General features: G+C 38.8%; 1 protein-coding gene across 1 annotated transcript in view; it reads left to right on the top strand.

The window, feature by feature from the left end:
• Positions 1-953: 953 nt before the first annotated feature.
• Nmd3 (NMD3 ribosome export adaptor) overlaps positions 954-16794 on the top strand; it is a 22503-nt gene continuing 6662 nt past the window's right edge. The window contains exons 1-12 of the mRNA XM_013016142.1: positions 954-1033; positions 1552-1612; positions 3652-3786; positions 5199-5295; positions 6081-6161; positions 7353-7481; positions 7942-8032; positions 9936-10014; positions 10807-10903; positions 13328-13445; positions 14577-14722; positions 15988-16168. Of these exons, the coding sequence (XP_012871596.1) occupies positions 1569-1612; positions 3652-3786; positions 5199-5295; positions 6081-6161; positions 7353-7481; positions 7942-8032; positions 9936-10014; positions 10807-10903; positions 13328-13445; positions 14577-14722; positions 15988-16168 (1198 nt within the window). The 5' untranslated portion in view covers positions 954-1033; positions 1552-1568. The remainder of the gene's footprint in view (positions 1034-1551; positions 1613-3651; positions 3787-5198; positions 5296-6080; positions 6162-7352; positions 7482-7941; positions 8033-9935; positions 10015-10806; positions 10904-13327; positions 13446-14576; positions 14723-15987; positions 16169-16794) is intronic.

Below are 16794 nucleotides of genomic sequence, written 5' to 3' on the forward strand. Positions count from 1 at the left end.
ATTGCTGGGTCATAGGGGAGCTCTATGTGGAGTCTTTTGAGGAACCTCCACAGTACTTTCCAAAGTGGTTGAACAAGTTTACACTCCTACCAACAATGCAGTAGGCTTCCCTTTGGTCCACATCCCCTCCTGCATCTGTTGTTATTAGAGTTCTTGATTATAGACATTCTAAAAAGAAATAATCTTGAAACTAATCAGCAATCACTGAAGGATTAAAGGCATTGATAACATAAAATCAGAATGCCACACTTTGGCACGGTGGACTGGATTCTGTAAGTAGGGACAAGAAATGGTGAAAGGCCTTGCTTGATGATCAGCCTTTATAACACGTGTTTGCTTAGTTCTTGAAATTTGGGGTGAGAAGACTTGGGGGAAAATGGCTGTGTTCTTCCAGCAGTTGACATGTTATCCTGAGAGAAGTAAATTGCAGTCTGTGTGGTTTGCGATCAAAGTCAGAAATCATGTAAGCATACTATCCAGAGCACATTTTTTTTATCAGACTCGTAATTAGTCTAACAACAACAGATTTCTTCACATGCAATTTATGCCTTTCAGGTCATTCGTTCTTCTGTCCATCTGGCTACACGGCTCATGGCGTTGCTCTGATTCCTCCGTGCAATACTGATCAGTGTACAGACAAACTTTGTATGCAACAGGATTATTTACCCAAGAAGTGAACTTCCAGTCGAGCTTTCTGGAAAGAGGTTTACACAGATCTGTAATGAGTAAACTCTGGCCAGAAAATCAGAAGAGGTGCCAACCTAAGATAACACCTTCCAAGACATCCGGCCGCCTCCTTCTGCCCCGCCCGCTTCGCCCTTCGCCCCTCCCTTCCAGCTGGTAACCCCGCCCCATCCACTAGCCACACCCACCTCTCGGCCCCTCCCCTTCGCCGCCGCCCTCGCCCGACCCGGTATCGCGGGGGTTATGCGCGGGATTTCGAGGTTTGCTGTCGCGAGATCTCCCCCGTAGCCGCGCCGACGGCTGCGGCTCCTGACAGGAAGGCCGCCGTTGGTTCTGTCGCGGCCTTTCGGTATATCTGTCCTTGTCCCGGCGCGCCGAACGGGTTTGGGGGAGCCGAGACTGGGTCTAGTGGCGGGGGGGGGGGGGGGGGGGGGGGGGGGGGGGGGGGGGGGGGGGGGGCGGGCTGTGGGCTCGCGCCAGCCGGGGCAGCGTTCGCACCACGTGTGCGCTGGCAGCGGGGTGCGGGGCGGTGTGTGTGCGCGCGTGCGCAGTGACCCAGTCGGGGGTGCCCGGCTCCGAGCGGCCGCGGCTTGGCTCCGTGCGGGCCTGGCCCCGGGCACCGCCCGGCCTTCCACACGACCCCCTCCCTCGTCCCCGGCCCGCGCCGTCCTTCCCCTCTCCCCCTGTCCCCGGTTCGGATCCTCCGGGAACTCCTCGTTCCGAAGCCACCGCGGGGCAGCGTGGTGTGTCTGTCTGTCTGTCTGTCTGTCCGTCCCGCGTGGAGCCAGGCTCCGAGAAGCCGGGAAAGCCCCCGGGTGAGAGCGGGGACCAGGCCGCTGATCGGATCTCCTGGGTTTTCTTTTTCAGGCGAGGCGGTGGGAAGGATGGAGTACCTGGCTCAGTCCACCGATCCCAGTCCCGCGCACATGTGAGTCCCCACGCCGTCCCCCCCGCCCCCCGTCCTCGCTGAACGCGAAGCTCGGGTGCGCCCGTCCTCCGCGCTTGCCGGCCTCCCGGGGAAGGAGATGGATGGCGGGCCAGAGGTTCTTGCGCACTCATGGAGGGGGGGAAATGGCCTTTGCTTGCAAAATAGAATTGCTGGTTGGTTATGGAGTTGCAGATGATTGAGATACCTGTTAGCAGACCCTTTTCGCGCGGGAGGACCTCATGCCTCTGCCTTGAATTGAAAAACATGAACCGCTCAGCTGTGCTGTCATCCTGGACACCTTTCGGGTGCTCAGTACCTTAGGGAGTTTGCAGGTCACCACCAGAGGATTGTCACACTTACTTTTGTAATGGGTACTGTCGCTTGAACTTAGAGCCTGAGTTTGTCCTTTAGCTCTTCACTGGAGCTGGCTTTCTATGAGGGCCATACCTCCGTTTTTAGCGGTCATCAGAGATCAGAACCTTATGGTTTTTTTCCTACCATTCCCAGAACTCAGCCTCCTGAGTAGCTAGGATTCCATGTGTGAGTCAGTTTTCTTTTGGAGAACACATTAATGGTTCACAAACTTCTGCTCTTAATACACTTTTAATACTCACCATATATTGTGAACCGATAGATTTAGAGGTACTTTCCTCTCTGTTTTGGGTAAAATATATTTTGGCAGTCTCTACAGGTGCCCTTTATGCTTTGGAGTACGTTGCTGTGTAATTACTATTACTTACCAGTTTTTATTGTGTAGTTCATACCTTACACATTTTCCATAAATGCAACATTAAGAGATGTTTATCAAAGTTGGGCGCCGGTGGCTCACGCCTGTAATCCTAGCTACTGAGGAGGCTGAGATCTGAGGATCACGGTTCAAAGCCAACCCGGGCAAGGAAAGTCTGTAAGACTCTTATCTCCCATAAACCACTATAAAATCGGAAGTGGCGCTGTGGCTCAAGTGGTAGAGCGCTCGCCTTGAGCTGAAGAAATGAAGGACAGCGCCCAAGCCCAGAGTTCAAGCACCACAGCCGACAAAAAAAGAAAAAGAAATGTTTATCAGAGCAAGGTGACAGGGCAGTCCTTTCCAAACCTGAGGAAATGAATGAACAAGGTTCAGAGCAAATGAGGGTGCAGCAGTACTGATCAGATGCTCTTGTAAAGGCTTAGTACTTAAGAGTTGAAGTGTTTGAATTAAAGAGGGGTACACTTACATATTCTTGACATGGAGTTCTCCTTTTGTTTTTGCCATTGGTATAGTACCTGTCCTGTTAGTCTCTTTATTTGCAGTTTTTAAAAAGGGTGATGAATAGCAGGACTGGTTTTCCTGGTATAGAGTTATGAAATTAATTGTAACTTTGCTTTTTGTTAAAAATTAACATGTGGATTAAAATTACATTGAATAAAATTAAATATGTACATTGTGTCTGTTTAGAAACACTGGAAGAACATATCCACAGGATTATGATTACTTTTGTGGGTGGCCTTGGTCTAAGACTTTAAAATTTTTTGTTGTATTTAATATACTTGAAATTGAGGTTAGTAAAAGTTCTGTATTTGTTAATACATCTCCATTTTACTGTAATAGTATGTATATCAACATTTGTTTTTAAGGTTTATTTAGACCTGTGCTGGCTGTTTAAATGTACATTTAATAAAATTAAATTAAAAATTGAATTCTTCAGCTGCACCTCTCTGCCATGGCCCTGTTGCCACCTGAGTGAGGCTCATGGCTGTCTTACCTAACACTCCAGAACTAGAACATGTCTGTCATTGCTTGAAATTCTGTTGTACAGAGCTGATTCTACCCCCAAGGGACATTGACCATTTTCACAGTTGCAACCATCATTCTCTCCCCCCCCTTCACCCACCCACTTCCAGTATTTGAGGTTTACTCTTTATTTCATCTTTGCTGACAGATTTGTTTCTATGTCTTTTTTTTTTTAAATAAAAGGCTTACCTTGTTGAAAGCTTTTGTTTTATTTACCTATTGTGTTTATAAATCTTAACTAGAAAAATTTATCTCTTGTTTATTCAAGCTTGTGTTGTGAGTGTGGTGTCCCAATTAGTCCAAATCCTGCCAATATTTGTGTGGCCTGTTTGCGAAGTAAAGTAGATATCAGCCAAGGAATTCCAAAACAACTCTCAGTTTCTTTCTGCAAACAGTGTCAAAGGTATGGTGCATTGCTGTTTAACCATGTTTAAAATAGAGGTTTATATAGAGATACTTACAACCCACAGAAGAGAGATTATGCAGTAGAATTTAATTTTCACTTAGGTTGATGTTGGCAAGAACTTTTGGATGTGCAATTTTATGGTATATTTTTCTAGCTTGCCCTGTTAATCTAGTTAGTGTAAAGGTATTTGAATCTGTATTATTTCTGTTAATGGATTTAGTAAGTTTGATATATATAGTTGATAGACAGGGTATGGATGTTTGTAAGAATAAGGATAGATTTTAAGGACATACTAGTTGCCAATGTTACCATGAATCTTTAGTTATTAGAAGTTTATATAATAGAAAGTACCTATGTTTTAACTAATAATATATTTAAAAAACAATGTTTACAGGTAACTAAAATGTAGTTGAGACAGAAAAGAAGCTTAGTAAGTCAAATCTAGAATGGCTTAAAATAAAGACTAAATTTTAAAGCAGAGGCTTCTTTTGAAAGTTGCTGTTTAATTTAACATCCTTTTGTTTTCTTTAGTTGTTACCATAAGCACTTTATTAGGCCGTTGAGCAACACAAAACTGGTTAGTGAAGTAAAATTATATTTTTTATCCCAATTGGGTAATTCATGGATCTCTTGGAGAATTTGAAATCTATGTGTATATGTGTGTGTAAACATGTGTACAGATACATATACAAACATGTAATTTTAAGGAATGTGTGCTTTGCAGGCTTAGCAAATGTGAGGCTTAGTCTTTTATAAATGTTTGCATTTTTTTTCTGCCAGTAGTGGGGCTTGAATTCATGGCCTCTTATGTTCACTCAGTTTATTTACTCACAGCTGGTACTCTACCACTTGAGCCACGCCTCCAGTTCCAGCTTTTTGCTGGAGGTAAGATTCTCCTGGATTTGTTTGCCCTGGCTGATGCTGAACCTTGATCCTCTCGACTTCAGAGTAAGCTAGGAGTATAGTTGTGAGTCACTGGTGCCCAGAACATTTGATATTCTTAAGAGCACGGTTTTAAAATTCAAGGTTTGCAGTTTAATTTTTGGAAAGAAACTTGATCTATAGATGAATGTCTGAACTATTGCTGATACATAATATAGTAAGGTCCTAGTTTGCCTTTTTTGTGTATGAGAAACAAGCCATTCTAAGAATTTTAGGAGTACAGAATAGACCATTGAAATTTCAGTGAGCTACTATTCATAATTTAATAAGACTAATAAGTTACCAGATTTTTTTGCTCAGAGTTTTTCCTTTTTAACTAAAGGTACTGTCTCTAGTTTTCTGTTAAATATTTGGGGTATTCCAGAGCAACTATGAGTAATATTTCTGGTTGATAATATTTTTATTTTATACTCAGAAATTTATGTTTATCCTGCAGCATTTGATTTCAGTATGTTTTCTTCTCTCAGGTACTTTCAGCCACCAGGAACTTGGGTACAGTGTGCTTTAGAATCCAGGGAACTTCTTGCTTTATGTTTGAAAAAAATCAAAGCCCCTCTGAGTAAGGTAGGTCAAACAGCTAAAGTCAGTATTTATGAGTATCCTTCTGTTAAAATTCATTTTGCAGAAAAATCCTTCTGTGTGTTTGTTAAAATGGCTAACAAAAAGCTGAATGATGTCTGACTTTTGTTTCAGCTTACCCTGAATAGTCTTATTTTACTGATATCTGGCCTACTACTATAGCAGTAAACTTAGTGGTAGGGAGAAAACATTTGTAAGTTTCCCTTAGCTGTATGGCAGTTGAGAAGCCTTTGAAATGTGGCTAGTGTAATTCACAAACTGAATTTTGAATATTCTTGTTTTAAGCTCACATTATGCATGTAATCCTAGCTACTTAGGAGGCTGAAATATGAGGATTGCAGTTCAAAAGCATCCTGGGCAGGAAAGTCTTTAGACTAGCTAACCACCAAAAAGCTGGAAGTAGAGCTATGGCTTAAGTGGTAGAGCATTAGCCAGCTCAAGGGTTGGTTGATTCGTCTGTGTCAGCTTATTGAGTAGCTAGGATTCTTAACCATGATTCTCCTGTGTCAGCTTATTGAGTAGCTAGGATTATAGGTGTGAGTGATACCTGGCTTCCTGTTAAATACTTTAATTCTTGTTTGAATTATATCAGTTGCATAACACAGCCCATGAATTGTTCTTTTATTTGATGCTGCTACTATATAGTGTGTGGTAATGTCAACTACAGCCTCCTTACTGTATTCTCTTGAAAGCTGTTCATTAATTAGTTATTTCATCCTTTTTTTCCTCAGGAGAAAACTTAATGTTCTTTTGTTTGTATTTTGTTGAAGGTACGACTTGTAGATGCAGGCTTTGTTTGGACTGAACCCCATTCTAAGAGACTTAAAGTTAAATTAACTATTCAGAAAGAGGTAAGCTCTGCATTTAGTTTTTAAGCTGGGCTAAAATTCGAGTAATGAAAATGAGGGCCTAGGGCACTCATAGCTTACAGTATGCTCTTGATTTCAATCCTTTGTTCTTTTGATCATCTGTACAAATGATGAGCAACCATTGTTCATCATTAGGCTAGATATTTTCAAATACACGGAGTGTGGTGGCACATGCTTATATTCCTAGTAATCTAGGAGCTTAAAGCAGGAAGATTGGGTCATGTAGGGGCCCCCTCCACCATTTTCTTGTTTAAAGCAGGAAAGGACAGAAGTTAAAACAATGTCTGTGATTCTTAAAATTTGTTCATCATACTGAATTGCTCAGTAGTTGAATCACAATATCTAAGTGTGTGGCCGAGCAATGTTTATCTTTCCTAGTGTTAGGGATTAAACCCAAGTCTTTACGTAGGAAGCAAGCACAGCTACACCAGCCCTGTGTGTATGTGGAAAGCTTCCCAGGCAATATCTGATTGCCTGTGTTTGAGAACCATTAAATTAAATAATTTTTCTTATATTTTTTGGTAGCACTAGTGTTGGAATACAGGGCCTCATTCTTGATAAGGTGCTGCTCTACCACTTGAACCACATTCTTAATTCTTTGTAGTTTGTTTTTGGATAGAGCCTTTCTTTTTTTTCTTTTAACCCCAGCCAGCCTCAAATCATTGTCCTCTCAAACAGCTGGGGTTTCAGGTGTGTACTGTCACACCCAGCTAGGAATCATTTGTTTTTAAGAATTTCTGCTTAATTGTCTCTTCTGAGGGTTAATTCTCTGTATACACATACCACCATCAGCATACATGTGTATGTGAATATACACATTTTTCAAAGAATATCACAGCCACTTCAGCTGATGAGTACAAACCTGCATATGCTTCTTGAAATAGTATAGCTTATTTTTATGGCTTTAAATTTTGCTGTATTCTTAGTGTGTTCATCGAAAAAGGTTTTATTTATTTTTATTTTTTTCAGGTAAGGGGTAGGTTTATTCAGTAGACCTGCTGGGACCAGGCAAGGTTGGCACTCTACGTGGCTGGGAAAGAGAGAGAAAAGAGCTAGAAAAGAGCAGAGAGAGCAAGAAAAGAACAGAGAGAGAGCTCGAAAAAGGTTTTAAAGTAACCTTAAAGTATCATGCAGCAGAAGTATAAGATGGATTGTACTTGCTTTCCTTCCCAGGTGATGAATGGCGCTATCCTTCAGCAGGTATTTGTGGTGGACTACATCATCCAGTCTCAGATGTGTGGAGATTGCCACAGAATAGAAGCAAAAGATTTCTGGAAGGCTGTAATTCAAGTCAGGCAAAAGGTACTCAAAGACAAGTCTCTAGGCTGAGAAGGTGGCTCAGTGATAGAGTGCTTGCCTTGCATGCATGAGGCCCTGGGTTCGATTCCTCAGTACTACGTAAGCAGAAAAAGCTGCAAGTGGTGCTATGGCTCAAGTGATAGAGTGCTAGCCTTGAGCTGAAGAGCTTAGGGACAGTCCCCAGGCCCAGAGGTTGGACCCCACGACTGACAAAAAAAGAAAAAGAAAAAAAAAAGACAAGTGTCTAACACATTGTATTTTAACTATGTCAATTAGCAAAACCCTATCCCCTTCTTACCGTATCCTCTATTTTCTAGAAGGTGATGCTACATTTTAGATACTCTGTAAAGGCTGCTTTTGTTTGAAAAATTACTTTGCTTTATCGATAGCTGGTATTTGGATATATTTGTAAGTGATTTTTGGAGCACTTAATTGATTTACCACATTATGCATTTATATTTAGACTTTACACAAAAAAACATTCTACTATTTGGAGCAGTTGATTCTGAAGTATGGAATGCATCAGAATACACTTCGTATCAAAGAGATTCATGGTGAGTGTAAATTTCAGAGAATTTGAATGATGTCTGACTTTTGTTTCACCTTACCCTGAATAGTCTTATTTTACTGATATCTGGCCTACTACTATAGCAGTAAACTTAGTGGTAGGGAGAAAACATTTGTAAGTTTCCCTTAGCTGTATGACAGTTGAGTAGCCTTTGAAATGTGGCTAGTGTAATTCACAAACTGAACTTTGAATATTCTTGTTTTAAACTCACATTAAATTTACGTAAGGGCTAGTGGCTAGAACTAGATACACTAAATATACTAGATCTATTCCTTATTTCTTTGATATTCTGCCCCTGTCCTGGTTCAAGGCATTCATCAAGCATCTAGGTTGTAGTAGGTGCCATGCTGAGCAAATTATATTAATTCTACCCTTAATAGCTTGCTTATTTCACTAGTAGAAAAGTAAACAAGGAACTGTAGTATCAGTTCAGTATAGACTGCCCTGGTAGAAGATTGAGTAGAAACTCATGTAGTGGAGAGAGTAGTTCTGATGGGAAGAGCATATTTAATTTTGGGATGTGCAAATTCTTTTGTGATGTTTTTAATGTGCTTCATATGCCAAGCAGTACTTGTGATGGATACTAGTGTATCTGTCAGAGGTCTAAACTCAAAATAATAAGCAGTGATACACAAATACTATATAATGAGATTTCCTAAGATGGAATTTTAAAACGTTTACGTAATTTCCCAATGACTTGCTTATGTTATGGTACTGGGTCTTGAACCCAGGGCCTTGTTTGTGCTAGTCAAGCACTTTGTTCTGTGATCATAGCACTTACTATTTTGATACTGCATACTATTAGGTATTTGGTAATTAATGCATAGTTCTAATTAATATAAATTATAAACATTCTAAAGCAAAGCAAATCTCTTAGGATAATATTTATGTGAGTCTTTAAAATGCTACTCTAAAGTACAGGCATGGAAATAATTTCTTCTCAAAGGAACGACTGAATTATTGAATTACACTATTTACTATAAAACTGTCTATGGGGGGCTGGGAAGGTGGCTCCCTGGTAGAGTGCTTGCCTTGCATACATGAGGCCCTGGGTTCAATTCCTCAGCACCACATAAGCAAAAAGAAAAAAGCCGGAAGTGGCGCTGTGGCTCAAGTGGTAGAGTGCTAGCCTTGAGCTGAAGAGCTGAGGGACAGTGCCCAGGCCCAGAGTTCAGGCCCCACAACTGGACCCAAAAAAAAATAAATAAAATAAAACTGTTTATGGCTGGGATAACAGGTACACACTATCTCACCCAGCCATTGGTTGAGATGGAGTCCCTTGGACTTTTGTGCTTGGCTGTCCTTGGACCATAATCCTCTGCTGTCTGCCTCCCAAGTAGGGTATCTAGCATTACTGTATAGGCATGAGCCTCCACATGTCTCAATTAAATACACTCCTGTTGTTTTCTTGGTAGATTGTTCTATTCATAACCCGAAATGTTCTTTTTTTCCCCTTCCCTCTTTGGCCTTTTTTTTGTCTAGAATTAAAATAATCTGATTCATTTGTCTTTTCTTTTGCCAAGCACATCTTAATTGAATTCCTAGTCTGTTGTGGATATAATCTTTTTGTTGTTGCTGATTGTGGGACCTGAATTTTGGGCCTGCGTGCTGTCTCTCAGCTCTTCAGCTCAAGGCTAGCATTCTACCACTTGAACCACAGCACCAGTTCTGGCTTTTTCTGCTTAGGTGGTGCTGAGAAATCGAACCCAGGGCCTCATGCATGTGAGGCAAGGGCTCTACCACTTAGCCACCTTCCCAGCCCTGGATATAATCTTTTAGTGCTTGCTAATAATTTGATTTTATTTAATATGGGATCTGACTTGTGATATGTTAGAAGAAAACTTAATGTGCAGGATTATTTTCAGGTGTGTTTTTTTCTTTTTTTAAAGATGGTCTAGATTTCTATTATTCTTCAAAACAACATGCTCAGAAGATGGTAGAATTTCTTCAGTGCACAGTTCCTTGTAGGTATGTTGTGAATGTAAATTTAAGTCCAGGGAATAGATGGGGTAGGCCATGTCTGCTTTTCAGGCTTAGATCTTTTTGTGTGTGTGTGCCAGTTCTGGGGCTTGAACTCAGGGCCAATGTTGCTTTGTTGCTTAGGTTTATGCTCTAACACCTGAGCCAGTGCTCCACTTCCAGTTTTTATTTCAGTGTTTAATTGGAGATAAGAGTCTCATGGACTCTTGCCTAGCTGACTTTGAACTGCAGTCCTCAAATCTCAGCCTCCCGAGAAACTAAAAATACAGGCCTGAACCACTGGCACCCAGATTAGATATAGTTTGTTAAAATATTTAAAATTGTAGTATTAAGTAATTAGGAAGAACATTTTATTGTTAGCCACTTCAGGGATATATTAGCCAAAGAATTTGTAAGAATGTTTTTTGGGAGCTTAACCCAGTTCTATGGCAATAAACACTAATGCTGAATCATCGATCAGCTGTATTTAAGCGGAATGAGAAGACGGAGTTATGGGTAGACTGATAAAAGAACTAGGTCTTGCACTTCAGGAATGGGGGACATTTTTACAGGTGGTGTTTATATTGGGAATGTGAGATTAATATGAACAAAAACTAGGGCCTTGGTATGGCTTTTAGAAAGTGGATGAAGTTACATTTTAATGTAATATCAAGCAATGGGAAGCTGTTTCAGACCTTAGACAGTGATCATTTGATCTAGTAAAAATTGATATTCCCAAGTCTATTCAAGTAAAGACCTGTACTATTTTTTTAATAACAATTAACTTTCTTTATTTAATAGATTCAAAACATCACAAAGGTTGATCTCTCAAGATATCCATAATAACACTTGCAATTACAAAAGCACTTTTTCTGTGGAAATAGTTCCAATCTGCAAGGTACCTTTTTATAAAAGTGAATTCAGATCTATAACAGTACAACTGAATAACTGATTTACATGTTATTTGTAGCCCATGGTTTATTTCTGTTGCTAAAAATGTAGAATGATCTCTTCAAATGATTTATGATATGCTTAGCCTTATTAAAAATATAATAAAAATAACCAGACTATTATGAATTGTTATAGCTTTTATTTTGATGTATTAAGATAAAAATATATTCCTTCTAGTTCCATGCAACTTTGAATTATAAGAAATACTATTTTTAAAAACTCATCTACTTTGAGGAATATATGCAAACATATGTAAGATAAATTTTGGTGAGATTAAACTATTACAGAAAAGAGATCATGAAGTCATTTTTATTAGAAAAAAATCTGAATATAACATATAAAATGTTTTCACCTAATTGAACTATAGTTCAACAAATAGTTACTGAACATCAGTAGAATGTTGTACTAATGATTTTGTACCCAACTGTGTGTCCTTGTAGATTGATAGTAAGTTATTAATAACAACTTTAGGGCTGGGAAGGTGGCTCAGTGGTAAGAGTGCTTGCCTTGTAGGCATGAGGCCTGGGTTCGATTCCTCAGTACCACATGAGGAGAAAAAGCTGGAAGTGGCACTGTGGCTCAAGTGGTAGACTGCTAGCCTTGAGCTGAAGAGCTGAGGTACAGCACCCAGGCCCAGAGTTCAGGCCCCATGACCAACAAAAAATAAAAATAAAAACTTTAATTTATTATGACCCTGTAGGTATATTTGAGTATCTTTCACTTCAGATACTAAAATTTAGTATGTACCACTGTGTATCACTATTCCGTACCACTATAAAGTGGTACAGGATGTGTAAGTCCCAGTATATATATTTTCCTGTGTAATTTCCACAGTTTGTAGCTATTTGTACCAAATACAATAGGAGTGCTGTGCAAATGGCTGTTACATGTTCGGAGGATAGTGACAAGAAAATACCTATTTAAGAAAAGTTGCATTGCTGGTTTATATGATACCTTCCAATGTTCATGTAAGACATACGTAATTTTTGGTAATTTCATTTTTAGTATATATTAGTACATGTAATTGTTTAAGAGCCATATATTGGTCTTTGAAATTTGCTTTTTATTGAGATTCAAATAAATTTCAAGTACATTTAGGAAAAAAACTTACTTGTTTTCTTTGTTTTGAGGGGAGCAGTGTTGTGGTGTAAGCTTAGGACCTTGGCACAATCTAGACAGCTAATCACTTGAGCCATATGCCTCCCCAGCCCTTTACTTGAGCCGTACCCCTGGTCCTTTTTGCTCTTGTTATTTTTTGAAATAGGATAGGGTCTTACAGTTAACGTCCAGGATGGCTTGCACCATGATCCTCCTATTGATACTTTTCACATGGTATAAAGTCAGATGTATTACCTGTCTTTTTATTGTTGTTATTCATTGAGATAGTCATGTAAACTTTTTTTGTTGGTCATGGGGCTTGAACTCTGATCTGGGTGCTCTCAGCTCTTCAGCTCATGGCTAGTACTCTGCTACTTAAGCCACAGTACCACTTCCAGTTTTCTGGTGGTTAATTGGAGATAAGAGTCTCACAGATGCTCCTGCTTGGGCTGGCTTTGAACTGTGATCATCAAATCTCAGCCTCCTGAGTAGCTAGGATTATAGGCGTGAGCCACTGGCACCTGGCTCATGCCTGGGCTAGCCTCAAAATGTGATATTCCTAATATCAGCCTCCAGAGTAGCAAGAATTTCATGGGTGCCCAGCATCAGACATGGCTTAAGAACAAGTGGTTTATTTTCAATTTTTTTTTGGTCGGTCATGGGGCTTGAACTCTGGGCTTGGGTGCTGTCCCTGCACTCTTCAGCTCAAGGCAAGTGCTCTATCCCTTGAGCCACAGCACCACTTCCGGTTTTCTAGTGGTTTATTGGAGATAAGAGTCTCATGGACTTTCCTGCCCGGGCTGGCTATGAACCTCGATCCTCAGATCTCAGCCTCTTGAGTAAGCTAGGATTACAGGCGTGAGCCACCAGCGCCGGCTTATTTTCAATTTTTAAAAAATTATCTTTAGGTGTTATACAGTGGAGTTGCCATTTAACAAAGCAGTTTCTGAATGCAGTATGTCTTGATCAAGGTCACTTCTTTCAACATTCTTTCCTGTCCTTCCTGATTTATTTTTTGTAAGCTCTTTATTGGTATAGGAATGACAAAGTCCTGTTTTGGAGTAGCGTATGTCTGTAGACCCGGCACTAGAGAGGCAGGAGGATTGTGGATTCTAGGCTAGCCTGGGCTACAGAGTGAGATTTTTGTCTTGAAAATAAAAGGAAACCGTTTTGGCTTGGCAAGTACAATTGGATCAGGGTTACATTGATGATTGTTCATCAGAAACTGTTACCTGAGATTTCTTTCATTTTAAATGTTACTTCTTATGTCTAGGATAATGTTGTCTGCCTTTCTCCAAAACTGGCACAAAGCCTTGGAAATATGAACCAGATATGTGTTTGTATTCGAGTAACTAGTGTTATCCATCTTATAGATCCAAATACTTTACAAGGTAAGTTTTGGAACTAAATTTGCTTTGATGTCCTGTTTAACATGTAGTATAATTTATAGTGTTAATTTTGTCGTGGTTGATAATACTGGCTTTTGGTTTTCTTTTAACATTTTTTTGCTAGCTTACATTAGCTATACAGAAGGGATTTCATTGCATTTTTAAAAAAATTAAGTAGTTGTACAACAGGGATTCAATTGGAACAGTCAGGTTATGAGTACAATGCATCTAAATGGGTGATATTCTTCTGAACAACTGCTAAAATTAATCATGTTTGTAACACGAATTATAAAGCTGTTGATTAGTTATACATTCTTAAAAAATAAAACAATTCTGTGAATTTTTATAAATTTTCCTAGTTTGAGTCCATTAATTTTTTTTTACTGAGACTTAATTCAGTTGCTAAATTTAATTTTTGTGATTAGTTTATCGACAAATTTTAGTTTTTAGCATTTTGAGACACTTGACCTTTTGTAGGTAATCCATGTGTGATCACTAAGTTTAAAAAGGAATTTTACCTATTTCATCATTATTACAAATAATTTGTAGCATTTACAAAACTACTATTTAAAAATGACCTTGTATTCTTATGTCGCTGTATTTTTTTCATGGATTTCCTATAAGTTTTAAAAATCAAATTATTATTAAAAATTGAGTTTCTTTTTATATTTCCCAGAAATTCACTTATTACTTTCTATCAATTCTAGCTCATCAGAATGTCTGCAGTATTGAGTTTGAACTTAGAGCCTAGCTCTTAATAGGCAGTATTCTACCACTTGTGCTGTACTTCTAGTCTGAATTGGATGTTCTGTCTTAGGTAAAACTAGGCTTTATTTTCCATGACATAAGCAGCCTCATTTATTGATGTGTTTCTAAAATAAAATGATAGGATGCAATTCAATTGTACAGTTCTATCTTATAAGCTCTGTGTTACTAGAATTATAATTAAGGAAGATACGTGTGATCTTGATTCTCCCGCCCCTCCCCCCCCTTGTTCTGCAAGCAGTTTGGAGCTGACTTAATAGAAATGAGTAATGGCTGTAGAAAATGAGTTGGCACTGTAATTCCTAACACATTTGAGGACCCTGAAACCTGTCAATTCCCCTATGTTTAGTGTTGTGTGCTCATTTGTAGTTGCAGATATTGATGGCAGCACTTTCTGGAGTCATCCTTTCAATAGTTTATGCCATCCCAAACAGCTGGAAGAGTTTATTGTGATGGAATGCAGCATAGTCCACCATCCAAAGCGCAGTGCAGGTGCTGGGGTGATATCAAAAAAGGTAAGCTATGTCCTACCACCCTACTGCTTATTGTTATTATTATTATCTTATGGTTTCCTTCTCTACCCTCCTTAGCTCCCTTCTTCCCTTACAAAATGAGGAGTCTGTCTGGTTAAAATAAGTATCACATTAAGCTAAAAATAAATATTGTTAAAACATGGAGTCATTGTGGTAGAACTTGATAGACTTATACACTTTGTGAAAAGTTTTGGGGAAGAAATATTAAATGTTTACTCCATTATTATAAAAGTTTTGAAGGTCTAAATTATCTACTAGCCTTTTTTGTTTTTCAAAATTATTACTAAATACTTAAACATATATCTCTAAAACATAGGAATTTTTTGTTACATAATTGTTGAATCACTGTTTTACCTATGAACTATTTAGTCTATTCACATTCCTTCATTTAACTCAGAAGTATCGTTTCAAGTAAGTCTCCAGTTGGGACCACACATTAAATTGGGTATTTACTGTATTTCTTCTCTCTTGCTTCAATCTTTTTGTTTTTAAATGCATAGATTGCCCCAGAGTTAGCCAGTGGGAACTCCTACAGAATGTTTTTCTATGTCCTTTTGACATGGCTTTCCATGCTTCTGAAAACGAGCTTGCTTTCTGGACAAACAACATGGCATTTAACTGTTCTAACTTTAGTTGTGTGACTAAAATCAGGCATCTTTTTTAAAGTATAGAAGTCTATTGTCTTTTGGTATGAAATAGTACTTAGAGACTCAGTAGTTGAGCAAACATCTCAACTGAACTATTGGTAAGTCATCCTATGTGTTTCTTTGAAAATTCTCTATGTATAAGTTGTTCAAGGGGTATTATTATTTTATAAAACCATTAAAATCTTTCCTAACATGCTATCAATAGTTCATTTGTCAATAGGGAAAGTTAACCCTGGTATATACTGATGTGCTTACAAAGTTGAATTATTCAGTGCATTTGTTTATGTAAAGGATATACATGTGAATATGTGTGTATTTTATATATATATATATATATATGTTTGTCTCTGTACAGAAATATGTGCATATATTTAAATCACAAAAAACATTAAAATCTTAGCAAAATAAGTGACACTTTTTTAAAATTAGTATTTACTTATGAGTCTTTTCCCATATGTTTAAGATATCTGGAAACTAAAAATTCTAATCTTTAATGTGAATATTTACAAAATCAAAAATCAATATTGTACTTAATTTTCCTCTGAAGTGCTTCTTGAGTTTGTTTAAATTATTGAAGAGTGCATTTTCTTTCCTGTTAAGCATACCCTTGGGGAAGTTTGGGTGCAGAAAACATCTGAAATGAATACAGATAAACAGTATTTTTGTCGCACTCATTTGGGACATCTTCTAAATCCTGGAGACCTGGTATTGGGGTTTGTATTTTATACTATTACCTTTTTATTAGCATACATTAATATTAGTAGTACAAGGAGATTTCACTGCCATTAAACTGCCATTTGGCACTGGAAAGTTTCTTTGGGAGCCAAGAAAGCCCAGTTGATAATTTAAAAAATACTTTTAAGAGTTTTTGGGAGCCTATACTCCTTTTTTTTAAAAAAAGTTGATAACTATATTAAATCATGGAGTGGACAGAAGCCCTGTTATTTGTTTCATTTTGGCCAGCATGTAAAAGAGTTATTTGCTCCAATATGGTTAGATCCATATTTACACCTATGGGGAGAGTAGGGTTTTTTTTTTTTTTTTTGTGTGTGTGTGTGTGTGTGTGTTTTTAATTGCACATAAAAAATGGCTGCCATCTGGGTGGCAATGGCTCACATCTGTAATCCTACCTACTCAGGAGGCTGAGATCTGAGGATTGAGGTTCGAGGCCATCCTGTACAGAAAAGTCTGTGATATGTTTATCCAGTTAATCACAGAAAAAGCTAGAAGTGGGGCTGGGAAGGTGGCTCAGTGGTAGAGCGCTTGCCTTGCATGCATGAGGCCCTGGGTTCGATTCCTCAGCACCATATAAGCAAAAAGAAAAAAGCTGGAAGTGGCACTGTGGCTCAAGTGGTAGAGTGCTAGCCTTGAGCTGAAGAGCTGAGGGACAGTGCCCAGGCCCAGAGT

The sequence above is a fragment of the Dipodomys ordii genome, unplaced genomic scaffold (assembly GCF_000151885.1).
Source record: "Dipodomys ordii isolate 6190 unplaced genomic scaffold, Dord_2.0 Scaffold30, whole genome shotgun sequence".
Taxonomy (NCBI): Eukaryota; Metazoa; Chordata; class Mammalia; order Rodentia; family Heteromyidae; genus Dipodomys; species Dipodomys ordii.